Source organism: Semicossyphus pulcher, unplaced genomic scaffold, assembly GCF_022749685.1.
Source record: "Semicossyphus pulcher isolate SPU_LCO1_2020_fin unplaced genomic scaffold, fSemPul1.0.p SCAF_40, whole genome shotgun sequence".
In the NCBI taxonomy this organism is placed as follows: domain Eukaryota; kingdom Metazoa; phylum Chordata; class Actinopteri; order Labriformes; family Labridae; genus Semicossyphus; species Semicossyphus pulcher.
This window is the reverse complement of record NW_027211716.1, coordinates 122,625-150,000: the sequence shown is the minus strand read 5'-3', so window position 1 is coordinate 150,000 and position 27,376 is coordinate 122,625. Positions and strand designations below refer to the sequence as shown.

General features: G+C 47.5%; 2 protein-coding genes across 3 annotated transcripts in view; both read left to right on the top strand.

Annotated features, from left to right (window-relative positions):
- Positions 1 to 18,513, top strand: part of otud5a (OTU deubiquitinase 5a) — a 27,941-nt gene extending 9,428 nt beyond the window's left edge. For both annotated transcript variants that reach the window (XM_069680735.1, XM_069680734.1), the window contains exons 3-9: positions 12,319 to 12,383; positions 12,500 to 12,656; positions 12,746 to 12,894; positions 13,947 to 14,132; positions 14,460 to 14,664; positions 14,950 to 15,021; positions 16,914 to 18,513. In XM_069680735.1, the coding sequence (XP_069536836.1) occupies positions 12,319 to 12,383; positions 12,500 to 12,656; positions 12,746 to 12,894; positions 13,947 to 14,132; positions 14,460 to 14,664; positions 14,950 to 15,021; positions 16,914 to 17,047 (968 nt within the window). In that variant the 3' untranslated portion in view covers positions 17,048 to 18,513. The remainder of the gene's footprint in view (positions 1 to 12,318; positions 12,384 to 12,499; positions 12,657 to 12,745; positions 12,895 to 13,946; positions 14,133 to 14,459; positions 14,665 to 14,949; positions 15,022 to 16,913) is intronic.
- Positions 18,514 to 19,856: 1,343 nt separating this feature from the next.
- Positions 19,857 to 25,842, top strand: pim2 (Pim-2 proto-oncogene, serine/threonine kinase). The gene is made up of 7 exons (XM_069680716.1): positions 19,857 to 20,142; positions 21,056 to 21,156; positions 21,393 to 21,443; positions 22,286 to 22,494; positions 22,584 to 22,753; positions 22,887 to 23,063; positions 23,168 to 25,842. The coding sequence occupies exons 1-7, from the start codon at positions 20,085 to 20,087 to the stop codon at positions 23,326 to 23,328; spliced, it is 927 nt and encodes a 308-aa protein (XP_069536817.1). The 5' UTR covers positions 19,857 to 20,084; the 3' UTR covers positions 23,329 to 25,842.
- Positions 25,843 to 27,376: the final 1,534 nt, after the last annotated feature.

Sequence of the window (27,376 nt, the reverse complement as noted above, 5' to 3'; positions counted from 1 at the left end):
TCTCCCTACTGGCCAAAAAACTGATGTTATTGGTTGGTCAGATTCCTCATCGCCGATGTCTCCGACTCGCTCTCACACGGGTTTGTTTTCCTTTTTGTCAGCTACTGCCGCTCTGCATCACGTGCTGTAACGACGCTGCAGCTGATGTCACCAATGAAAGTGCAGCAGAATCGTTGTCATTCGAAAAAGAGATTGTGTCGATGTATGAACTGAGATGGCGATTTTAACACGATTAATCGTGCAGCCCTATTTTCAGCTGATAAACTCTATTTTTGAAGCTTTAGTTTGCATGTCGTTCAGTCCTGACTTCACCTGTGGAGCCGACAGTGTGAACGATGACAACAGAAGATCGATCACAGAACAGTCAGTTAGTTTCCTCCACACGAGTTCGTCTGACGGTGAAGGGAACTTTGTTCATAGTAGTTTAAAACGATCTTCAGGCTGCAGCTGCTTCACATGAGCTGCATCAATCTGCTCACTTTGTCAGGGTCTTTGTTACACTGAAGGACGGCCGTCTGTCAAACGTGATCACTCTCACTTCTGTTTTCAAGATCGTTTCTTTGCTCCGTGAGGCATTTCAGAGAAACCATGTGTGCTGCAACACACACACACATGCACACACACATACACATACACACCCGCACCACCCACCCACCCGCACCTGCCTACCTGAAACAGAAAGTGGACAGCAAGGTGTGAAAACAGTTCTGACACAACAAACACTAAACAAAGTCCAGGTGTGTGTGTGTGTGTGTGTGTGTGTGTGTGTGTGTGTGTGTGTGTGTGTGTGTGTGTGTGTGTGTGTGTGTGTGTGTGTGTGATGAGGGTTAGTCCCCCAGTTTACAGTATAGCCTCACCGTTATATTGTAAACTGACAGAAGGCCCGCCTCTCCTTTCATCTGATTGGGCAGGTTCTTTCAACTCTAGGCGCTCGGAGCGTTTCCTCACCAACTCTAGGCGCTCGGAGCGTTTCCTCACCAACACGAGGCTCTCGGAGCGTTTCCTCACCAACACGAGGCGCTCGGAGCGTTTCCTCACCAACTCTAGGCGCTCGGAGCTTTTCCTCACCAACTCTAGGCGCTCGGAGCTTTTCCTCACCAACTCTAGGCGCTCGGAGCGTTTCCTCACCAACTCTAGGCGCTCGGAGCGTTTCCTCACCAACTCTAGGCGCTCGGAGCGTTTCCTCACCAACTCTAGGCTCTCGGAGCGTTTCCTCACCAACACGAGGCTCTCGGAGCGTTTCCTCACCAACACGAGGCTCTCGGAGCGTTTCCTCACCAACTCTAGGCTCTCGGAGCGTTTCCTCACCAACACGAGGCTCTCGGAGCGTTTCCTCACCAACACGAGGCTCTCGGAGCGTTTCCTCACCAACACAAGGCTCTCGGAGCTTTTCCTCACCAACTCTAGGTGCTCGGAGCGTTTCCTCACCAACACGAGGCGCTCGGAGCGTTTCCTCACCAACACGAGGCGCTCGGAGCGTTTCCTCACCAACACGAGGCGCTCGGAGCGTTTCCTCACCAACTCTAGGCGCTCGGAGCTTTTCCTCACCAACTCTAGGCGCTCGGAGCGTTTCCTCACCAACTCTAGGCTCTCGGAGCGTTTCCTCACCAACTCTAGGCGCTCGGAGCTTTTCCTCACCAACACGAGGCGCTCGGAGCGTTTCCTCACCAACACGAGGCTCTCGGAGCGTTTCCTCACCAACACGAGGCGCTCGGAGCGTTTCCTCACCAACACGAGGCTCTCGGAGCGTTTTCTCACCAACTCTAGGCGCTCGGAGCGTTTCCTCACCAACACGAGGCGCTCGGAGCGTTTCCTCACCGACTCTAGGCGCTCGGAGCATTTCCTCACCGACACGAGGCGCTCGGAGCGTTTCCTCACCGACACGAGGCGCTCGGAGCGTTTCCTCACCGACACGAGGCGCTCGGAGCGTTTCCTCACCGACACGAGGCGCTCGGAGCGTTTCCTCACCAAGTCTAGGCGCTTGGAGCGTTTCCTCACCAACTCTAGGCGCTCAGAGCGTTTCCTCACGAACACGAGGCGCTCGGAGCGTTTCCTCACCAACACGAGGCTCTCGGAGCGTTTCCTCACCAACTCTAGGCGCTCGGAGCGTTTCCTCACCAACACGAGGCTCTCGGAGCGTTTCCTCACCAACTCTAGGCGCTCGGAGCGTTTCCTCACCAACACGAGGCGCTCGGAGCGTTTCCTCACCAACACGAGGCGCTCGGAGCGTTTCCTCACCAACACGAGGCTCTCGGAGCGTTTCCTCACCAACTCTAGGCGCTCGAAGCGTTTCCTCACCAACACGAGGCGCTCGGAGCGTTTCCTCACCAACACGAGGCGCTCGGAGCGTTTCCTCACCAACACGAGGCGCTCGGAGCTTTTCCTCACCAACACGAGGCTCTCGGAGCGTTTCCTCACCAACACGAGGCGCTCGGAGCGTTTCCTCACCGACACGAGGCGCTCGGAGCGTTTCCTCACCGACACGAGGCGCTCGGAGCGTTTCCTCACCGACACGAGGCGCTCGGAGCGTTTCCTCACCAACACGAGGCGCTCGGAGCGTTTCCTCACCAAGTCTAGGCGCTTGGAGCGTTTCCTCACCAACTCTAGGCGCTCAGAGCGTTTCCTCACGAACACGAGGCGCTCGGAGCGTTTCCTCACCAACACGAGGCTCTCGGAGCGTTTCCTCACCAACTCTAGGCGCTCGGAGCGTTTCCTCACCAACACGAGGCTCTCGGAGCGTTTCCTCACCAACTCTAGGCGCTCGGAGCGTTTCCTCACCAACACGAGGCGCTCGGAGCGTTTCCTCACCAACACGAGGCGCTCGGAGCGTTTCCTCACCAACACGAGGCTCTCGGAGCGTTTCCTCACCAACTCTAGGCGCTCGAAGCGTTTCCTCACCAACACGAGGCGCTCGGAGCGTTTCCTCACCAACACGAGGCGCTCGGAGCGTTTCCTCACCAACTCTAGGCGCTCGGAGCGTTTCCTCACCAACACGAGGCTCTTGGAGCGTTTCCTCACCAACTCTAGGCGCTCGGAGCGTTTCCTCACCAACACGAGGCGCTCGGAGCGTTTCCTCACCAACACGAGGCTCTCGGAGCGTTTCCTCACCAACACGAGGCTCTCGGAGCGTTTCCTCACCAACTCTAGGCGCTCGGAGCGTTTCCTCACCAACACGAGGCGCTCGGAGCGTTTCCTCACCAACACGAGGCTCTTGGAGCGTTTCCTCACCAACTCTAGGCGCTCGGAGCGTTTCCTCACCAACTCTAGGCGCTCGGAGCGTTTCCTCACCAACTCTAGGCGCTCGGAGCGTTTCCTCACCAACACGAGGCTCTCGGAGCGTTTCCTCACCAACACGAGGCTCTCGGAGCGTTTCCTCACCAACACGAGGCGCTCGAAGCGTTTCCTCACCAACACGAGGCTCTCGGAGCGTTTCCTCACCAACTCTAGGCGCTCGGAGCGTTTCCTCACCAACACGAGGCTCTCGGAGCGTTTCCTCACCAACACGAGGCGCTCGGAGCGTTTCCTCACCAACACGAGGCGCTCGGAGCTTTTCCTCACCAACACGAGGCTCTCGGAGCGTTTCCTCACCAACACGAGGCGCTCGGAGCGTTTCCTCACCAACACGAGGCGCTCGGAGCGTTTCCTCACCAACACGAGGCTCTCGGAGCGTTTTCTCACCAACTCTAGGCGCTCGGAGCGTTTCCTCACCAACACGAGGCGCTCGGAGCGTTTCCTCACCGACTCTAGGCGCTCGGAGCGTTTCCTCACCGACACGAGGCGCTCGGAGCGTTTCCTCACCGACACGAGGCGCTCGGAGCGTTTCCTCACCGACACGAGGCGCTCGGAGCGTTTCCTCACCGACACGAGGCGCTCGGAGCGTTTCCTCACCGACACGAGGCGCTCGGAGCGTTTCCTCACCGACACGAGGCGCTCGGAGCGTTTCCTCACCGACACGAGGCGCTCGGAGCGTTTCCTCACCAACACGAGGCGCTCGGAGCTTTTCCTCACCAACACGAGGCTCTCGGAGCGTTTCCTCACCAACACGAGGCTCTCGGAGCGTTTCCTCACCAACACGAGGCGCTCGGAGCGTTTCCTCACCAACACGAGGCTCTCGGAGCGTTTTCTCACCAACTCTAGGCGCTCGGAGCGTTTCCTCACCAACACGAGGCGCTCGGAGCGTTTCCTCACCGACTCTAGGCGCTCGGAGCGTTTCCTCACCGACACGAGGCGCTCGGAGCGTTTCCTCACCGACTCTAGGCGCTCGGAGCGTTTCCTCACCAACACGAGGCGCTCGGAGCGTTTCCTCACCGACACGAGGCGCTCGGAGCGTTTCCTCACCGACACGAGGCGCTCGGAGCGTTTCCTCACCGACACGAGGCGCTCGGAGCGTTTCCTCACCGACACGAGGCTCTCGGAGCGTTTCCTCACCAACACGAGGCGCTCGGAGCGTTTCCTCACCAACACGAGGCGCTCGGAGCTTTTCCTCACCAACACGAGGCTCTCGGAGCGTTTCCTCACCAACACGAGGCTCTCGGAGCGTTTCCTCACCAACGCGAGGCGCTCGGAGCGTTTCCTCACCAACACGAGGCGCTCGGAGCGTTTCCTCACCAACACGAGGCTCTCGGAGCGTTTTCTCACCAACTCTAGGCGCTCGGAGCGTTTCCTCACCAACACGAGGCGCTCGGAGCGTTTCCTCACCGACTCTAGGCGCTCGGAGCGTTTCCTCACCGACACGAGGCGCTCGGAGCGTTTCCTCACCGACACGAGGCGCTCGGAGCGTTTCCTCACCGACACGAGGCGCTCGGAGCGTTTCCTCACCAACACGAGGCGCTCGGAGCGTTTCCTCACCAACACGAGGCTCTCGGAGCGTTTCCTCACCAACACGAGGCTCTCGGAGCGTTTCCTCACCAACACGAGGCGCTCGGAGCGTTTCCTAGGCACTCGGAGCGTTTCCTCACCAACACGAGGCGCTCGGAGCGTTTCCTCACCAACACGAGGCGCTCGGAGCGTTTCCTCACCAACTCTAGGCGCTCGGAGCGTTTCCTCACCAACTCTAGGCGCTCGGAGCGTTTCCTCACCGACACGAGGCGCTCGGAGCGTTTCCTCACCAACACGAGGCGCTCGGAGCGTTTCCTCACCAACACGAGGCTCTTGGAGCGTTTCCTCACCAACACGAGGCTCTCGGAGCGTTTCCTCACCAACTCTAGGCGCTCGAAGCGTTTCCTCACCAACACGAGGCGCTCGGAGCGTTTCCTCACCAACTCTAGGCGCTCGGAGCGTTTCCTCACCAACACGAGGCGCTCGGAGCGTTTCCTCACCAACACGAGGCGCTCGGAGCGTTTCCTCACCAACACGAGGCGCTCGGAGCGTTTCCTCACCAACACGAGGCGCTCGGAGAGTTTCCTCACCAACACAAGGCTCTCGGAGCGTTTCCTCACCAACTCTAGGCGCTCGGAGCGTTTCCTCACCAACACGAGGCGCTCGGAGCGTTTCCTCACCAACACGAGGCGCTCGGAGCGACACGAGCAGTGCGCAAAAAGCCTCTCATTAAAAACAAGGACACAAAAGCCCCCAGCTGCGAAACGCGTTCTGTCTGATCCGTCTGATCGGCCCGTATCCTGCATTGATTATAATGTTGTATATTTACATAGTTGTAGTGGTTCTTGTACTTTATCAAAGGACCAGCTGGTTGTGTTTCCTGCTGTGTGATGGAACCTGTCTGACCTGTCAGTCATTCCAACCTGACCTGACCCTACCTGAAACAAAACAGTGCAAGGGTACTTCAGTATACTAACCCATTATTATTATTCTTCATGCAGTCATGTGTTCATCACTTTGATAGCAGCTGCTGAAGCTGGAGCTCATTTTTACTGGTTAAATCAGATTATTATAGTCTGCGTATATTTAATCTGTTTAAGGTGGGAAGTTTAAAGTAGCAGGAAACAGAAATACTCGAGTAAACGACCTCATGTTTGTACTTTAGGTTCAGAGTGAGACATCCCACAGACAATAAAACATCTTGCTCCTGTTTGTTTATAATATTGTTTCTGGACAAATCTGACCTTTGAACTTTAACACTAGTTTGTGGTTTAATGATGAGTGTGAGGCTCAGTGCAGCCTGTAGGGGGCGCTGTCAGCTCCTCCCTCTGTCTCTGTATGTAAATGAGACTGAGTGATGTTCAGGGCGTGGTGATGCTGCTGCTCTGAACCTGTTTTTATCTCTCAGCTGATTCCTGCAAAACAACAACACACACACACGCGCACACACGCACACACGCGCACGCACACGCACACACACACACACACACAGCTTATCCGCTGCATACCAACACTGCTGCTTAGCAACGCTCGGCCAATCACAAACAGCTTGAAAATATTTGAATATGAAACAAACAACCCGGAGCAGACAGGTCACCACACTGCTGAAGGCTAAATGCTAATGAGCTAATATGCTAACAGACTGCCCGCCTTGAACTGGCGGTGCTCAAAGGGCTAGAGAGCGTCCGTCTGTTTTTTAGACAGAAGAGGGAACGTGAAGATGACGTGAAATTCTTACAACTTCAACTTTTTTGACACAAAAACAAAAATCAATTAATCTTACTAAGAAAGTGTGTGTGTGTGTGTGTGTGTGTGTGTGTGTCGTACAGTTAGTCATATGTTTTCCTCCAACATGTGGAAACCTCGTGTCGTGTGTCACACTTGTTGAGCAACGTCTGATTGGTCAGAGACGTGCTCCCAGCATGCACTGCTCATGCTCCATCAGAGAGAGGAGCTCACATGAATCATCAGTATTTCTGTTGTTGCGCACGAGGACGCCATGAGAGCAGCTCATGTTGACATGTTGGCGTCCTTGCAGCAGCTGAACCGGTTCCTCTCAGCTGATCAGACGGCTGTGACGCGACGCCTGTCAGTCGGCCCCGAAGGTGTTTCAGTCCAAAAACATCCTGTCAGGCCGGCTGTGTGTGACGCCGTCAGCTCTGACTCCTGATGCTTTAGTCTTCAGGAAAACACAGTGATCAGCTGATGATCACATGATCAAACAAACGACTTCAGAATCAACTGTTTCTTTTAGGAATGAACAAATGATTGTAGGCCGCAGGTCGTTTGGTCGGAACCAACTAATAAATAAAGGAAGGAGCGGCGAGCGGACGGTTGTAGGGCCGCTGCTCGTTTGTTAGTTAAAATGGACAAAGGACCAAAGAGAAGGACGAATGAAGGAGAGGACACACACAAGGGAAGAAATAAACAAAAGAAGGAAGGAAGGAGGAAGTCAGATAAAGGAAGGATGAAACGAACGAGATTGATTGATTCTTTAATGACCTCACAGCCAGGCTGCTGGGATTTGTTCCCAGTACAGCTTGCTACAGGTTCCAACATTAAACATTAAACACATGGGGGGTGAGCGGGATCAGAGATGATCTTGTGGGCTCAGATGAATGAATGAATTGTTTCACTTGGTGCTGGTGATTTCCAGGATGATGTCGTCTCTGGTCACTCTGCTCCTCAGCTCTGCTCCTCAGCTGTCTGCAGTCATGTGATCAATAACCTGTCAGTCAGTCACGTGACCCAGCTGACCAGGGCAACGGAAGAAAACGGCTCTGAGTCGTTGTGACATCAGGAGAAGTTAACAAGAGCAAAGGTCACTGACCTCTGAACCCAGATTTCACTCATTACTGTCACTGCTCATCAGCCAATCAGCTGACACGTCTGCATGATGTAAACAAGTCCAACTTCATATTGACGCTTTAATCTTTGCACTTTGGAGCCATGCTAACTGGCTAAAATAAGATGTTAGCGTTATACATCATAACTCCTAAACATCAGCATTATGGCATTGTCATTGTGAGCATGTTAGCATGCTAATGTTAGCAATTAGTTCAAAGCACTGTGTCTGGACACTGCCTCATAGAGCTGCTAGCATGACACACGGGATAACAGTATGCAAAGTTTACAGACATAGTCGCGAATCAAAAAACCCAAACTTCCTGAGCTGTGGTGGAGAAGTAGAGCGGAGCGCTGAAGGCCGACTCCAGAGGACTCACTGCATCCTGAACCAGATCACACTCTGGGATCACCTGTCAGATCAATCAGGACAGACGCTCTTTAGAGTGAGATCAATCAGGAACAATGACAGAAAGATGGACGATGCATCTCCGTCTACTGTCATCGTACAAAAGTGAAGGCAAAATACCCCGAGGCGGGCGCTGCCATCTTGCACTGGTGATGTTTCCTGGAGACCAAAAAGAATAACTCAGCATGATAAGAACTAACTATAATGACTACATAGTTTGACTCATGTCCCATCTGTTAACATGGAGGAGGCGGGCTTTATGACCTATACTGCAGCCAGTCAGCAGGGGGCGACAGAGAGGGTTTGGCTGAGATGATGTCGGCCATCTTTTTATATCTGAGGACACACAGCAAATGTGTTCTGGTCAACACAGACTTTCACTTTTGTTTTTATCTGCTGTAAACAGCTAAAGTACAAACTGTACAGACGTTAGCTGTGGGCTAGCTTGTAGCAGACGAGCTAATGATCTGTGTGGAAGTGTTTCTGTGTGTTTCCATCCTGTCTGTCCTTTTCCTCTCTTCCTGTACCCACATGTCCTCTAACCCATTCCACCGCAGAGCTTTGTTCTGAATCCCACAGGGACACAGAAAACCACACTGAGCGTGTGCTAACTGTAGTGGAACAGTCACAGTGTGGGTTGGACAGATCTGGGTTTGGGTCAGAATCAGAACGCTACATAAGTTTAAAGTAAATGTACATATGTTGGTTACTTGACGTGAGTTTGTTTGCTAAACAGCTACTAGAGGTCGCTGCTGGACAGTGGAGGTAGAAGGTGGACGTCACAGTGTCGCACTGACAGTGAAGCTCTGACAGACGTTTAAATGAAAACACGACACTCCAACATAATTCACCTGAATCCACGCTGCGACGTGTGCGATGATGATGTAAAATCTGTGGTGAACTATTGATGAAAACACGTCTCGAGTACATTTGGAAGATTCTGATTTGGCATCAGACCACGTGAAGACTCGGCGTGACCTTTGTCAGGATGACCTCTGACCTGGTTTACTGTAACATCGCCGTCTGACTGTTTGTCTGCAGACAGTGTGTGTAAAGAAGAAAGTCCTGTATTTCTCCATCAGTGTGTGCGTGTGTGTGTATGTGAGAGCATCAGATCTGGGTTTAAGGTGGACTTTCCCTCGGGGTGGACAAAGCAGCAGTCTGTCTGTGAGCGTTGCACAGGTCACAGTTTGTATCTGCGGTGACAGACAGAGAGCAGGCAAACACTGGAAGTGTCACAGCAGCACAGATAACGAGGATCAAACCTACAAACACTCACATGTGGAGGCTTGACTTCAGTCACCTTTAATAGACTGAATACTTTGATGTGTGATGAAGGTTAGTCTATGATACTGATTATCTGCTGATCTGGTTCTTCTGTGCAGTGTCTGAACAATCAGTTATCTTAATTTATTCTCAGATCATTTCATTAATCACACAAGCTAAACTATCATCGACAGCAAACACTTTAGAACCAGTTTGCAGGATTTTCTTTATTTTCTAGGAATGAAAGTAAATTTAAGAAACATCAAAATGAACATACTACTTTCATTTTCATAATTAAGATGTCCAAACAGTCTACAGTCTGTGCATTTCCATATTAAAGTGTCTGAATGTCTAACAGGAACACAGTGTGTGAGTGTCTCGATGTGTTCATCCTGCAGCAGTGAAACAGGCTGTAATGGCTGCAACATAATCCTTGATGGGTCAAAGGTCGTCCACTAAAAGTTCTTGTTGTTTCCACTGACAGGCTCAGATTGTTATTCTAAGTGTGTGACAACATGACAGAAAGGATCCCTACAGAGATAGACCTTTTTGTTACAGAGGAAGATGATTGTTTTAACCACACACAGACGTTACATCGCTCTCTGCACACACACCAGACTCCATTCAGAAAAACACTGATTTAACGAACTACTACAGCTGCCTCAATCTGTTTAATGTTCGGTTATTCTGTGTTACACAAATATTGTGTTTGATCTGAAGTGACCATATAACACTTACAAACAATAACTAACACAAACTAAGTCATGAAGGAAGCCAACACGTCCTGTGCTGTGCAGGGTAACAGTAACTTTTAATGGCAGAGGGACAAGTTAAACAGCTCAGGGCTCAGTTCACCCAAATAAAAGTCCTGAGGTCAAACTGTCAGTCACCAAGAGCTGGTCACTGAGCACTGACCCAGAGTCTCTCTAACACACACACACACACACACACACACACACACACACACACACACACACACACACACACACACACACACACACACACACACACACACAGCTGTGCGCAGGTTGAGAGTTTTCATCGTTCAGTACGGTGGCTTTTCACGTTCACGTGTCATTAAAGCTAACAGGAAGTTGTTTCCTGCTAAACAGGAAGTTAAACTTCTGCAGAAGTTGCAAAGACCTGTCATGTCAGACCTGACCTGGTCACATGATGTCACTCCTTTGCTCTGATTGGTCAGTTTTGTGCTGACTCTTTTTAACATCTTAGTGTAATTATTTTTAGGTCTTTATTCTCAGTGTTTAAGCTGCCAGCTGTCACTCACTACAGTACCCAGAATGCTTTGCAGTCTGCAGGCTGGTGCTGCTGGTCAGGGTGTAGTCAGACTGTGAGGTTCAGATAAAACCTTTATCGACAACACCAGCAGGATGTATGACCCGCCCCTTTCTTAGAATAATGTCCAGGCTGACCAATCAGAGCGCTCGCTGTGTGTGTGTGTGTGTGTGTGTGGTTTGTTATTAATTTTGCAGAAGTCTATCTGTGGTGTGTTTCACAGGAACTGCCAGTCTCTGTTTCCTCTTTCCCTTGTCTCCTCTCCTCTCTTGTCTCCTGTCCTCCTCTTCTTCCCCTCACCTTTCTGCCTCTCCTCTTGTGTCCCCTCTCCTCCTCTCTTGTGTGTCTCAGTGGAAATATGAAGTGTGTGTAGGATGTTTGATGACTCACTCGGTGATCTGCAGGGAGTTTCCCTCTGACACACACAATCATTCCAATCATTTGCATTAAAGTGCGTGCGTTCGTGCGTGCGTTGCAGCTCGAGTTGTGTTCAAACTTATTGATTGCTACCAACAACCCCATAATGCAGTGCTCCTCATTGTATAGACAAATGTATTGTTTGAGGACATGTTGTGTTGATCAGGTGTGAGCTGTCAGTCATGATGTAAACGATCGATCACCTGCTGTGCTTGAATGTCAGGGAGCTTATTCATGTTCACGTACGGACAGAAGAGCCACAACCAGAGTTATGATGCCTCGTCACATGACCTCGGCCTGTTACACACTGCAAACTGCATGAACCTGGGCGTGCACACACACACACACACACACACACACACACACACACACACACACACACACACACACACACACACACACACAGCCTCAGCGGTATGTAAATGAGCCCCACTTTGGTCTGATTTCCAGCAAGTCACATGGTCTGTCACCACGGCGATTCTCAGAACCCCCCCGACTACTTCCTTTTTCTAACCAGCAGTGTGAGAGTGTGATGTTGTGGATGGAGGTGAAGCTGCTGATGATGACTGATGGTGGACGCACACACACGCACTCACACACTCACACACTCACACACACGCACACGCACACTCACACACTCACACACACGCACACGCACACGCACACGCACACACACACACTCATAACAAAACTAACAGTCGAGCAGCAGGTGGGAGATTCCCTCTGTTTGTTTCCCAACACATCATACTGTGTGTGTGTGTGTGTGTGTGTGTGTGTGTGTGTGTGTGTGTGTGTGTGTGTGTGTGTGTGTGTGTGTGTGTGTGTGTGTGTGTGTGTGTGTGTGTGTGTGTGTGTGTGTGTGTGTGTGACTCTCAGTTTGACACAGATGTGGAAGTTCAGTTCAGCACGTTTCTTCTTCTCTTGCTCCCTGAGAGTGTAGCTGTCTGTGTGCTGCAGCTGCTTTAATGCTGAACCTTCCTTTAACACCTGACGGCACACAGAAACACGGTGTTGGACTTTAATAAAACAAGCGGCCATTTAAAGGAACGTGTATATATTCATATTTATATTTATTTAATGAGTTGATTTGATGAACATGAGTCTAAAACACTAGATGTAAACATGCAGGAGTTAGACAGAATGCTCACCTGCATACACAGCCCAGGTGAGCTGCACAGACACACTGAATAGAATAAAACAGACGCAGAGGAAACGCGTTAAACACGATCACGTCTGTCTGTGACCCAAACCTGTCCTGTCTCTGTCCTCAGCTGATCAGGTGTATGGAGATCAGGACATGCATGAGGTGGTCAGGAAACACTGTATGGACTACCTGGTGAGTGACCTCTGACCTCTTCACCCTTACCTGAACCCTCGTTAAAATGTCACTTAGACAGTGACATCAGCAGCAGCAGCGCAGACGGTGTTAATAAAGTTTCTTTTTCCCTCCAGATGAAGAACGCCGACTATTTCTCCAACTACGTGACGGAGGACTTCACCACATACATCAACAGGAAGAGGAAAAACAACTGCCACGGCAACCACATCGAGATGCAGGCCATGGCTGAGATGTACAACAGACCGGTGGAGGTGTACCAGTACGGCACAGGTGAGTCCGTCTGTCCTATAGCAACAGACAGGTGTTATCAGCCAATCACATCCCACCAACCTGACCACCCTCTTCCTCCTCTTCCACAGAGCCAATAAACACGTTCCACGGCATCCACCAGAACAACGACGAGCCAATCAGAGTGAGCTACCACCGCAACATCCACTACAATTCTGTGGTGAACCCCAACAAGGCCACGATTGGGGTCGGACTGGGACTGCCCGCCTTCAAACCAGGGGTACGTTCACAACCAGGAACAAAGGGTTCAATAATGGGGGCAGCAGAAGAGCAGCAGCTGCAACACAAAGGTCTATCTCTGTAGGGAATAATGACTGTATATATAGATGGACGACGCGTCTCCATCTGCTCCCATTGTACGTAATTGATGCCATAACAGCCCTGTGATAGGCGCTGCCATCTTGCGACGGTGACGTCATACGGAGCCAGAGTCTGCGCAGTAGAGATCGGCGGGTGGCGCTGACGTAGCCACTTCCGCTAACCCAAACACACACTTAACTTACTGAAACAACAGCAAGGATCCCGCACGCCGGCGTGTTTAACAGCAGAACAGCTTCTTGTATTGGTCTGAGGTTAAAGTTCACAGGTATGGAAACTTCAATGACTGTAGTGATTGTTTTAGTTACGTCTCCTCTCGCGGATCGTCCTCCGCTCTGCTCACCCGGAACTGATCGGCTGCAGGAGCCGAATTTGTCCACAGAGCTGTCAATCATCATTTTGACAGCATCAAATAACTAATTAAAAGTAAACTTGTGAGTAAAATGAACACTGTGACATAAATCAGCAGGATAAGAACTAACTATAATGACAGAAACCATGTTGGAGAAAAATGTGTTTGACGTGTATTTTGATTTTATAGTTTGACTCATGTCCCATCTGTTAACATGGAGGAGGCGGGCTTTATGAGCTATACTGCAGCCAGTCAGCAGGGGGCGACAGAGAGGGTTTGGCTTCACTGTTAGGGAGCTGTCATGTCGGCCATCTTTTTATACAGTCTGTGGTAGGGAATAACAATCTGAGCCTGTCAGTGGAAACAACAACAACTTTTAGTGGACGACCTTTGACCCATCAAGGATTATGTTGCAGCCATTACAGCCTGTTTCACTGCTGCAGGATGAACACATCTACTGGAGACACTCACACACTGTGTTTCTGTTAAATGTGTACAAATAGGACTCAGGTTTAAAAAATACCAGAACTATCCTTCAGTCAGTACTTTGTGGACAGGTACGTGTGTTAGCTGATGGTCTTTCTCCCCCCTCTCTCTGTCAGTACGCGGATCAGTCTCTGATGAAGTCGGCCATCAAGACGTCGGAGGAGTCGTGGATCGAGCAGCAGATGTTGGAGGACAAGAAGAGAGCGACGGACTGGGAGGCCACCAACGAGGCCATTGAGGAGCAGGTGGCCCGAGAGTCCTACCTGCAGTGGCTGCAGGACCAGGAGAAGCAGGCCAGACAGGTACAGGGGTCTTTACAGACCATTAATGGTTCCTCTCACGGTTCCTCTCATGGTTCCTCTCACGATCACAAAAATGTGCTTAATGCTAACATCAGCTTGCAGGCTAGCTAGCTAGCTTAATAGAACATCGAACAGGATGTAAACAAATCTGCAGATGTCACCGCTCACACCACGCTGTCTTCTGACCATATGTAGGCTACAGTTTACATGAAGTCCCGCCCCACTGCACACTCAGCTGTCAATAAAACACACCAACATTGATATTATATTGAGATAAATATTGATTGTTGATTATAACTTTTAGTGAACATCTCATTCCCCCCTCAGCCCCGTAAGGCCAGCGCCACCTGCAGCTCGGCGACGGCTGCAGCTTCCAGCGGACTGGACGACTGGAGCGCCAGGTCGCCACGGCAAAGGGACTCAGACCCCTCCCACTCGGACCTCACGACCGCCCCATCGACCCACAACAAGCCCCCCTCCCCCGCTGGAGCCGCCCTCATCCTGAGCAAACCCCCCTCCCCCTGCGCGCCAGGTAACACACTCTGTTCGGGATCAATAAAGCACATCTGTCTGTCTGTCTATATTTATATAGTTTTACTTAAATGACACCTTCCTTCACCTGAAGCAGGTGGAGGGGCAACCTTTAACCTTAAGCTGAATTAAATATGTAATGAATCCTGCTCATTCTGTTTTAAAAATCACCTTTATACTTGTCTTCTTTGAGTTTGGCTCAGGTGTGCTCACCTGTCTGATTTAACTGTGTGTGTGTGTGTGTGTGTGCGTGCGCGTGCGCGTGTGTGCGCATGTGTGTGTGCAGGTCCCAGTAATCAGAGTCGTCATCATTTGGAGTACAGAGCCATCATGCAGGAGATGTCGCCTACAGCGTTCGGTGAGACTCAACCACTTTACAGCTTTTAGTGCCGCTGCTAATGCTGCTGCTAATGCTGCTGCTAATGCTGCTGCTAATGCTAATGCTAATGCTAATGCTAATGCTAATGCAAGCCCTATGTGAGTCTAAAACCCTTTTCACACATGCAGCCCACCAGGTCGATGTGGAGAATATGAGGAGAGCAGTGCAGCTACAGTAAATGAATAAACGTGCTCCTTTAGTTACTGCAGCACTGCCTGTGTTGTTTCATGTCTGCAGCTCGACATCATGAAGCATCAGCTTCTGTTGTTTACAGTCAAACTCAGCAGGAAGCAGCAGAGCAGGGCTGTGTGCGTGTGTGTGTGTGCGTGTGTGTGTGTGTGTGTGTGCGTGCGTGTGTGCGTGCGTGCGTGTGTGTGTGGTTGTCTGAGGTTATCTGAGGTGATGATCAGGCTGGTGTCAGAGAAAACACACAAACAGTTTCAGAGTTTCAGTTGTATCAGATGTTTCAGAGCCACTGAGTGTTTCTTTATCAGAGTACAGACAGAAACGTCTCCTGCTGAACTCTCTGTCTGTCTCATCACTTCTCTGCTCATCAGAGTGTGTTTTACTGTGGATGTAATCAGGAGTTATCTCCTGTGTGTCTGAGCACGCTGCACTGGAGACCAGACATGACCGGTTTTAGGAGAACTTGCATTTATTTCTTCGCTAAATAAAGAATCTTTGTCAGTATAAAACCCACCCTATCATTAGGTTTGGACAATATGCAGTCATATTGCAGTCAGTGTAATAACTGGAGAGTGTCTCAATAGAAGAGCTCGTCCTGTTGTGACAGTATGAAGACTTTCAGCACAGAGGTCAGCAGCTGTTCTTCAATCAATGTCACAAACTCAGAGTCCAGCGAGACGTCTCGTAACGTCTGGTTTTGTAAACTGGTTTAGAAAAATGTTTGTTGTTAAGGTTTGAAAGGTGACGTCAACAATGATTCAATTATTTAAATAAATGATCAATCAATCAAAGTAACATTCTTTCCTGTTTATGAAGTCATTACGTAGTTAGGCTGGTCTATGAGTCCAGAGATGTGAGGATATATGTTGCTGAGCAACATTAAAATAGAAACTGTTGTGTACAAAGACTGGGGGGGGCGTGACGACGCAGGAGCAGGTGTTATCCAGGTACCTTCAGGGTTCACTCCGAGTTGTCAGTACTACGAAGCTGGTTCACTTCTTACTGGGGTAGATCACCATGGTAACTTATGTTGAACACCTGACCTGCTCCGGAGCAGGTTATGTCCGAGATAAGAGATCAACCTGAACTCATCACCACCCACTGACCAATCAGGTGTCTTGATTTGTGAGCAGATCGTGAGAGGGAGGAGGGAGAGAGAGAGCGGTGAAACACTTCCACCTTACCGTCAGAGTTTTTAAAATATATCTTATTAGGAAGAATATATTCATTGTGTTTACTGATGTACATCTACAGCAGAGACTGCCTGAAGCACGTTTGTATTCATCAGATATGAGTCCTGTGGCATTACTACATACATTACCCATCATGCACCTGGTGGAAATGTACAGGAAGAGAAACAAACAATGGAGCAGAAACAGAAGCAGCTTTTGTCCACAGCTGCTCCTGTTTGTTTTTGTGACATTAGCTTGGTTAGCATTTCGAGCTAACAGGCTGCTAGGGCAAGGCTAACCGCCACGTGCTAGCACCATGTGCTAACAGAAAACAAGCATTCAACTCAGCCCTCCATGTTTACTATCTACCCAGTTTGCTACTTCCTGTTTGCTGCTGCTGAGAGCGCTCCTATTGGTTGATGACAATGTTCCTGTCACTGTGTTTAATATTAACTCGTGTGTGTGTGTGTGTGTGTGTGTGTGTGTGTGTGTGTGTGTGTGTGTGTGTCTCAGGTCTGACGGACTGGGAGGACGATGAGATCCTGGCCTCGGTGCTGGCCGTCTCTCAGCAGGAGTACCTGGACAGCATGAAGCACCAGAGCGCCGCCATGCACCGAGAGAGGGAGCCGTCACCCGACAGCAGCTGATAGCCGGCCCACACGACACACACACACACACACACACGATGACCTTTGACCTTCCCTTCTGCCCCGCCTCCACCATCCTATCCCCCTGCCCCCACCCTCACCTCTGACCCTCAGAAGGAGATCGACCAGGGAAAAAATAAACATCAAACAAATAAATGCACATTAGTTTTTTTTCTCCAGTTTCAGCTCATCCACTCTTCATCTCTCCATTCTGTCGTCTCCTCTTCTTTCCTTCCTTTCTTCCTTCCCTGTTTCCTTCCCTCTTTTCTACTCTATCTGGTTCCCTCCTCCATGACACCCCAGTGATCCAACATTATCGAACAACTAGCCGACCTGTTTCTGCGTCCTGGTTAGCGCTCAGAGGGAGCTCCGTCTTAAAGCTGGTTTGGGATCAGTTCGGATTTAATTTCCTGACATTTAAAAACCACTTTGAGCAGCTTTCAACACAAGTTCATCTTCATTCAGCTGTCAGCAGGTTCAGATGATTGTTTCCTAACAGGCTGCTAGCTCTGTGGCTATCAGGTGCTCTGGTTTAAAAACTGAACACATGGTTTACAGTGTATTTCAGTGTCCTTTTGGCTATGTTAGTATGCTCATTAGCAAGCAAGCTAACACCTGCAGTCTTACTATGTTTTAAAGCTAGTTCCCTTACTGCTAACAGGCTGTGTTGCTGTTAGCTTAGCCACCAATTGCTCTTCAAAGAGCAAGCTATCATCTGAAGTCTTACTATATTGCCAAGCTAGCTCCTGTGGTTTCCAGGTAACAAGCTGCATTGCTGTTAGCTTAGCTACCAACAACATTCTTCTTTCCCACTCCTCTAATAGTTTTAGCTAGCCACCATTTTCTTTGATGAATGCTAGCTCAGTGCTAACCACAAATGAAAAGACGACTGCTCTAAAAGTACTGTACGTCAGTGTCCTGTAGGCTAAGTTAGCCTGCTAGCATCACCTGAAGTCTTACTATGTTGTAAAGCTAGCTCCTGTGGTGTCCAGGTTAACCGCTAACAAAGGCTTATGAGCTGGTGACAGTTAGCTTAGGAGCTAATAGCAAAATATTGTCCCCCATCATTTTCACAGTTCCGCCGGCAGCCACGCGTTCACTGTCCGTCATTATTCTGCAAATATTCCAGCCAGCAGTGACTCCACGCTCCGGCTTTCTCTTCCTCCTTTTCGTCTTCCTCCTCCTCCTGCTCCTCCTGCTCCTCCTCCTCCATCATTATCATCATCATCATCATCGGACTTATTTAGCTGCATGTTTAATTGACCACGACCAATATCATCATAAAGAAAAAGCGACAAATAAAAAAGGAGAGAAAAAATGAGAATTGTCATACTTATCCTCTTAATGATTGATTATTGTTGTTATTATTAATATTATAAGTTTGTTTTATTTTATTTTCTTGTTTGGGATGAAAAGATCTTTTTTTTCTTGGAATAAAAAGAGGAAAATGTTTCTGAAAAAATGAACTTTTGCAAGATTTGTTTCTTCTCTGCACGCGAACACAGAACATCTTTTCTCTCTCCGCCTCTTTTACTTCCTCGTTTATTCTTCCCTCTCACTTTATCTTAAACTTCCTTTCATTTACTCTGTGAACCTCTTTGTTCCTTTCTTCTCCTTTGTATGCTCTTCCTTTTCTTTATTCCCTTCATCTGTTTTAAATCTTTCACTCTCTGCTGATCATTTCTCCTCTCCTCGCTCTCTCTCCCTTTTTCTCGCTTTTCTTTCTTTTTAATAAAACTTAAAACATGTTGTTACTTGTTTAAAAAACTTGTTATAAAAACTATTGTTTGTTCTCAACATGAAGACAAGTTCAAGTTTATTTGTGACATATATTCTTACAGGGTACAATAATAATGAAACGTGTCCATAAGTCCTACAGTTGTGCAATAAGTAATTATAACATAAGAACAGAAATAATAAATATGGTGAGAAATGTTCAGTATATATATATTTATTTATTTATTGAATTAATGTCTAATAAATGAACACATCACTACTTAATAAATATATATATATATATATATATATTACTTCCTGCATGAGTAATATCAGCTCTGAATAAAACTCATGAAGCATTTATATTTGCAGTATTTCAAGTTAAAGAAAACGTGTTTGAAGTTTAGGTTAAGTGCAGTCATTCAGGTATTTTCTCCTAGAATGCTTTGGTGACACAGGTGTAGTTTATTACTCTTGGACCATTAATGGTATTTCCTTCATTTAATAATTTTACAAGAACTTCTTGGTCTAACTCTGACGGTCAGTGGTCTTATTTTGACTTTCGTGTAAATGATCGTGCTGACACATTTATCCTGACAGGAACAGGAAACAGATCTCATTCAAATTTAACATAAAGGCGTTTTTAGACTGCGGCCTCTCGCTTTAATACCGAGAAAACTCGCTTCTGTGTCAGCGTCGGTCACTTCAGCGGAGTTTCACAGGAAGATACAAGCTTCTGTGCGCGTGCGTGAGAGGACGGGAAAGCGCGCGGTGTCTAAAGTAACCGTTGCTGTATTTCGATATAGATCGCGCTCTTTCTTCGTGTGAGTGTGTGTGTGTGTGTGTGTGTGCGTGTGTTTTGGGGAAACCGTCTTCTTCTTTCCCGTCATCAGCTCGCGCTGCACTAAATTCTACGAATTCCTCTCGCGGGATTTGAATATTCATGATTTAACCACAGCTTCAATCTGATTGGTGGGAAGGTTCAAAACATTAAGCACAAGGCTCGGCGCTATGGGCGTGGTCACACAGGCGGGGTATAAGTGCAGAACAAAACAGTAACGTAGGAGAGAAGGCGCTCAGCTGCAGCTTTCGGGATTTTATCAACCACTGTGACTTCTTTTTCACAGCGTTTTAACAGGAGGAAGTAACTTCTAAAGTAATTTTCTTTGCTGGAATTGGATTTAAAGTTGTAAAGCGGGAAAGAGGCGGAAGCATCAGTCTGTTCAAGACGGGAAAAAAAGTTTAAAACAGACTGTCAAAGGAATTTAACCGACAACAACATGGATGTTATCAGCCTCAACTGACTGAAAACTTCCAGAAAATGTTGGAGAAAAGAGCTACGGAGTTTCATCTGGAGGAGGAAGCCGGAGGGAAAAACGGTGAGAACAACAGAGCAGTAAAATATGATAGTTCGTTCATGTCAAGTTAAAACAGGCAAATAACTGGACAACTACAGTGTGTGACCTCATTAGAGTTCAGTTTTCACTCTAAAACACTACTATCTTTGTAAGAGTAACTTCACTTTTTACTTTGCTATTGTTGATGTTTTGCAGACGCCATTTCGGTTAATACCAGATTACATTCAAAAACCAACGACTTTAAATTCCTGGTTCAACGTTCCAACGACACAACCGTCCTGCCAGTTTCAGTACTATTTAATTGCGCGTTTCTCATGGTTACTGGATTGTGTTTTGAAGACTGTTTAACGCCTCATTAAAAAAATACCATTAACGGGACGCGTTTTTAACACTTGTAAACTAAACGGGATTCTGTTGGAAAACCAAACGCCCGCTGAAACTTAGGACTGTTTATAGGATCGCGGTGAACTGAGAGAAAGAGGTCTTTAGAGGGAAGATTAAATTCAGCTCGTTGAAAGTAATCCTAGGTTTTTGTTGATGTTTGCTACACAACAATTGTATTTATTATGTTTAACAGCAGCAGGGCGCCAACAGTCAAACACAGCACACACTAATAAAGAACCACAGTGACATGCAGACATATAATTAAACATGTCCGTGTATTTGTGTTGAGTGGAAATGCAGCATGTAACACCTTAGTTTTATTATTACAATATCTCCTCCTTTATCTGTTGAGGGTGCATGGAGCGCGCAGTCGGTCCTTTAGCCTTCCTCCTGAGCTTTCACCCACATCTCACTGACTCATTTTTCTCATGTCTTCAACTGTCAACATACACTTTAGTCTTTTACGCCCACAGACATCATTCGGGTCACATTATTATGTATGTGTATTAAATGTGCTGAGTTGACTGATTTAGTGTTTTCTCTGTTTCAGTGAAGGAACCGTTCTGCAGTCAGTACCACTGTGGTTCTCTGCTCGGCAGCGGGGGTTTCGGATCAGTGTTTTCAGGACAGAGACTCTCAGATGGACTGCAGGTGAGACCTCTAATTATCTAATAATAAACCTTTAATCACACCTTTTTTATACGTGATTTCTCTCTAGTTTAGATCTGGTTTACTCTGCTATTCGTCACTTCCATAAGATGAACTTTATTCTTGTTAAAGAGAGCTCAGAGGAGGAAATCATATCTGTAATTTACTGGTCCATTTTAAGTCACAGCTTCTTCCACTGCAAATGTAAAGTCATATTTGTGTCCTTTTTGTCCATCCAGGTTGCCATCAAACAGATTACTGGCGACAGAGTTCAGCAGTGGGCCAGACTGGTGAGTCTTCTTTTCATTATTGTATGATGTCAATAAAATATCAGGAAATATTCCCTCCAGTCGAAGGAGAAGTCTACAAATGTCTGAATAAAAGTTAAAACAGAGAAAAACAGAACGTCTGAAACCGGATCAAAAAAACTTAGACTGGTCCAGCTTCTACAAAGTTGTTCAACAGGTTGTTGTTTCGGCTCCGCAGTGAAAAAACCCCAGTTAGTTTTGTTTTCCTGTAAACACCTGAGGTGAGCTCTGCCCCCTGCTGGCCTGACAGGTGAACTACAGCTGTGGGTGGGGGCTGGCCCCTGTTTCCCACAAACTCCTGTGATGTCACGGTTCGGAAAGTGATGCTGTAGGATTTCCCCTGGGTGTCAAACTGAGTTTTTAGTCATCACAATTTTATCGGGGAGCCCCCCCCCCCACACACACCTTCACATAAAAACACCTGGAACACACCTGCAGACCAAAACTCAGGGCAAAACACAAGAAACAAAAAGTACCTTCATGAGTCATCCAGGAAACAGCAGACCACTTTTTATTCTGAACTCGACCTTCAGTGTGATTATTCTGTTATTATAATTTCACTGTTCTTTTATTGATGAGTCTGTTCGGAGGTTAGAAACACATCAGACTTATTTCTGAAATAGTGCTTTCATTCTCAGTCCCAACAATAATCATAATAAATGGGTTTGATACATTTTTATGCGAAACTATCAAATATTATCTCTGTCGTGTGATGGTAGATGAAATATCTGTGAAGAGTCTGTCGGACCAAACAAGACATTTGGTGAAAGACGATGTTTGTCAGCAGTAAAAATAAAGGTCTGACGATGATCCGTTTCCCTCAGCCCGGTGTGCTCAGTCCCGTCCCCATGGAGATCGCTCTGCTGCAGCGGCTTTCAGAGGTCGGGGGTCACGGGGGCGTTGTCAGACTGCTGGACTGGTTCGAGGTGGAGGGGCGGGGCTTCCTGCTGGTGCTGGAGCGACCGCCGCAGTGTCAGGATCTGTTCGACTTCATCACGGAGAGGGGAGCGCTGCCGGAACGCCTCGCACTCAGGTTCTACCTCCTGTTCTGCTCTGGTTCTGTTTTACTAAACTTTGCTCTCCTCTGGTTCTCCGTGCTTAAGTTCTCTCTTTGTCCCTCAGGTTCTTCCGTCAGATCGTGGAGGCACTGCGGTTCGTTCACGCTCAGGACGTCGTGCACCGAGACATCAAAGACGAGAACATTGTGGTCGACACGAGGACACTCGAGGTCAAGATCATCGACTTTGGATCAGGAGCGCCGCTCAAAGAGACGCCGTACAGCGAGTTCGAAGGTACACAGAGACGTTAAGAGAAACTCGGAACATACTGTCTGTGTTTGATAAAGATTTGGTCTGGAAGTGTTTGATGTTGTGACATGTACGTATACAAAGATGACGACTGATGGACCTGGTCCTCTCTCCTCAGGGACTCGGGTCTACAGTCCTCCGGAGTGGATCGTGTCGCAGTCCTACGAGGCCGTCTCTCTCACCGTCTGGTCTCTGGGCGTCCTGCTCTTCGACATGGTCTGCGGCGACATCCCGTTCGAGCGCGACCAGGAGATTGTCGGGGCCACGCCCATTTTCACCAGACGGGTCTCTAAAGGTGAGCCGAAGCCCCGCCCTCCTCTCTGTACCTTTGAAATCTAGTGTGTTATCATGTTTAACCAGGACCTAACATCCCCCCTGCTCTCCATCTTTCCTCCTCAGAATGTCAGTCCCTGATTCGCTGGTGTCTGTCGTACCGTCCCGAGGAGCGTCCCTCTCTGGAGGAGATCCTGTCTCACCCCTGGATGGAGGGAGGAGAGGAGGAGGAGGAAGGAGAAGACCTGCAGGAGGACCATGGCTCTTTACCCAGCCAGTCTCTGTAACTGCACGACCCTGAGTCTACAGGGCTCTGCGTGGACGCGACCCTGAGTCTACAGGGCTCTGCGTGGACACGACTCTGAGACTACAGGGCTCTGCGTGGACACGACTCTGAGACTACAGGGCTCTGCGTGGACGCGACCCTGAGTCTACAGGGCTCTGCGTGGACGCGACCCTGAGTCTACAGGGCTCTGCGTGGACGCGACCCTGAGTCTACAGGGCTCTGCGTGGACACGACTCTGAGACTACAGGGCTCTGCGTGGACGCGACCCTGAGTCTACAGGGCTCTGCGTGGACACGACTCTGAGACTACAGGGCTCTGCGTGGACACGACTCTGAGACTACAGGGCTCTGCGTGGACGCCACCCTGAGACTACAGGGCTCTGGTCTGTCAGAATAAATGTCCCTGTGATCTCGCACGTCTCTGGACTCGGTCATTGTGACAGAACTGTGGAAGATCTGAGACTCTGGGCTCTTTGGTGCCTTACACTGAGACTGTGTTACGCTCTGCTCAGCCAGCAGGGTGGCGACACAGACCAAACCCACACACTGGATGTTTTTAAAGGGGCCCATCAGCTGTGTTTTCTTGTTTAAGTCATGTCGCTTGAAACGCCTCTGAGACTGGATCCTCCTCCCAGGGGAGGTGGGCTGCAGTCTTCACCGAGGTCCTCTTAATTTACTGATGGATCAGTTAAAGAGCTGAAACACTGCTGTGATCCTCTGATGCTCTCTGATCTCCTCTAAAGAAATCTATTTATTTAAACTTTAGTTTTTTGTCACGTGGCCTCGTCACACTGCAGTCAGCCCTGCTCTGTTTATTTATCTGTTGGTGAAAGCAGGACAACTTCCTGTTTGTGTATTTATTGAGTATTTATGTAGTTCATGCCGGTGGCGGTCTGTTCAGGGTTGTTTTTTTCTATCTTTGGCTCCATCTGAAAACGGCTCCTGGTTTTGGTTCTTCCAACGCTCGTCACTCTCCCGTTTTTGTTTTTAAAAAAACCACCTCACCGTTACCAAAATATAGTTCGTGATAATATCCAAGTAAAAAGTAGTATTTCATGTTTCATCTGTGTGTACAGTTTAAATCCTGCTTTGTGTCCATGCAGATGTTTCACCTGGAATTCTGAAAGCACATTCTTTAGTTACAATATGAAAACTAACAAGTTGTGCAGCTTTTTTCTGCAGTAGAAGAGCAGCTTCTTAACATCTAAACAAGCAGCTTCTTAACATCTAAACTAGCAGCTTCTTAACATCTAAACAAGCAGCTTCTTAACATCTAAACAAGCAGCTTCTTATCATCTAAACAAGCAGCTTCTTAACATCTAAACAAGCAGCTTCTTAACATCTAAACAAGCAGCTTCTTAACATCTAAACAAGCAGCTTCTTAACATCTAAACAAGCAGGTTCTTATCATCTAAACAAGCAGCTTCTTAACATCTAAACAAGCAGGTTCTTATCATCTAAACAAGCAGCTTCTTAACATCTAAACAAGCAGCTTCTTATCATCTAAACAAGCAGCTTCTTAACATCTAAACAAGCAGGTTCTTAACATCTAAACAAGCAGGTTCTTAACATCTAAACAAGCAGCTTCTTATCATCTAAACAAGCAGCTTCTTATCATCTAAACAAGCAGCTTCTTAACATCTAAACAAGCAGGTTCTTATCATCTAAACAAGCAGCTTCTTATCATCTAAACAAGCAGCTTCTTATCTTCTAAACAAGCAGCTTCTTATCATCTAAACAAGCAGCTTCTTAACATCTAAACAAGCAGGTTCTTAACATCTAAACAAGCAGCTTCTTATCATCTAAACAAGCAGCTTCTTATCATCTAAACAAGCAGCTTCTTATCATCTAAACAAGCAGCTTCTTATCTTCTAAACAAGCAGGTTCTTAACATCTAAACAAGCAGCTTCTTATCATCTAAACAAGCAGCTTCTTATCATCTAAACAAGCAGCTTCTTATCTTCTAAACAAGCAGGTTCTTAACATCTAAACAAGCAGCTTCTTAACATCTAAACAAGCAGGTTCTTAACATCTAAACACATTCTCCAGTTCACTAATGTGCAGGACTGAATGACAGACCTACCTGCAGCAGATTGCTTTGAAACGTTTTGTGTTTTGTGTAAAGTTACAAAGAGCAGCAGCTGCTCAGTGTGATCAGAGTTCAGAGGTCAAACAGACTCCAAACATTTAAAACAGAGTGAATGTGACTCTGAGGTCAGAGTCTTTATTTAACGTCAGCACAGATTTCAGATGAAAACGTTCTGGTTCATAGTGACTCGTCCCGCAGGGTGGATGTGATGTCACTGTAAATACTTGTGTATTGTTGTCTCATATCAAAGTGGCCTGTTGGTCACTTGTTCCTGTTTATTTACATTAAATAAGAATTTATGGATCAAAGAAAAGATCCAACAGTTGAATAAAACATGTTTTTCACTTCATCACGTTTTGTCGTCACTTCCCTGACGCTTTAAAGCAAAGATGAATATCTGATATCAGAGCCGAGTGTGTCATGAAGCATCCACAAACATCTGAGTGAAAATAAATGTTCAGAGCCACGAGAAAACCTGACCATTTCTCAGGACTGTGTAGGCGTGGCAGATCCCGTGTTGATTGACACCTGCCGGGGTCCGCCTGTCTGCATTCTCATGGCAACTGTCAACACAACAATGGCGCATGGGAAAGCAGTGTTTCCTCTAGGACTTTCAGCAGCAGGGTAGAGGGTGTTGTACCACCCAGGTATGTGCACATGTGCACATCTTATCAAAACTATTGCTGTCAGGTGATTAAAAAATGAAACTTTAATTTAATTACAGGCTTTGTAATCAATTGATTTCTGTGAGGAGCACGTCACATGTAGACTGACCCTCCTTATCGATGGTTATTTCTTCCTTCCACACTTTAATTGTTCTCTCTTCTTCACCTCATTAAGTTTAAATTCACAAATTACTTTAACCTGATCACTTTGCTTCAGTCCCCCAACACACCTGCACCTCCGCTCCCTGCACCGCTACTGGCGGTAGTGACGTGATAAATATCAAACATAACCACGCCCAGTTTAACGCCAGCGTCAGGGAAGTAACAAAGAAGGAATGGCAATAACTCGAGTTTGGATTAAAACGAATTTCTAAACCTTTTAAGATGTTTAAGAGTTTGTACATGAGACCCTAGATTACACAGTTAGAAGGATTTTGTGGCTTTGGGTTTACAGGGGCTTTAAATATAAACATCTTAAAATATACAGTAGATCTACTTCCTCTCTGCACTCAGTGAAACGCTCCTTCATGTTTTCACCAGCAGGTGGCGCTGAACATGAACATCTGACAGGTGAGGTGTTCATCCAGCAGCCAATAGGATCCCTTCATATCCAACCTGAAGAAGAACAAGGAAGTGACTGTTGCTGGCAGGATCAGAGAAGCGAAGGACAGACAGAGGTCTCACTCTGATCTTTATTCAGAGCGAGTCCAAAGTCCAAAATAATGAATATTGAAATATATGTTAATGATTTAATAATATAAAAGCTTTATGAATTATAAAGACATTTAAATTGGACCAAAGATAAAACTAAATATAATAAACTTTTAGTTTCCAAGTTTTACCTTTATTTAACTCTGACTGTATATAGATGGACGACATGTCTCCATCTGCTCTCATTGTACGGAATTGATGCCAAAACAGCCCTGTGATAGGCGCTGCCATCTTGCGATGGTGACATCATTTGGAGCCAGAGCTGTACAGTAGAGATCGGCGGGTGGAGCCACCCTTCACAGGTATGGAAACTTCAATGACTGTGGTGATTGTGTTAGTTACGTCTCCTCTCGCTGTTCCTCCTCCACTCTGCTAATCCGGAACTGATCAGCTGCAGGAGCCTGATTTGTCAACAGAGCTGTCAATCATAATTTTTACAGCATCAAATAACTAATTAAAATTAAACTTGTCAGAAAAAATAACTCTTGGTCATAAATCAGCATGATAAGAACTAACTAATTTTAATGACAGAAACCATGTTGGAGAAAAATGTATTTGACGTGTGTTTTGATTTTATAGTTTGAC

Excerpts from the sequence above, each read along its gene's own strand:
- pim2 (XM_069680716.1), top strand. The coding sequence starts at position 20,085 with ATGTTGGAGAAAAGAGCTACGGAGTTTCATCTGGAGGAGGAAGCCGGA. Across the intron at positions 21,444-22,285 it reads TTCAGCAGTGGGCCAGACTG|CCCGGTGTGCTCAGTCCCGT; the intron begins GTGAGTCTTCTT and ends CGTTTCCCTCAG. Across the intron at positions 22,754-22,886 it reads GCCGTACAGCGAGTTCGAAG|GGACTCGGGTCTACAGTCCT; the intron begins GTACACAGAGAC and ends CTCTCTCCTCAG.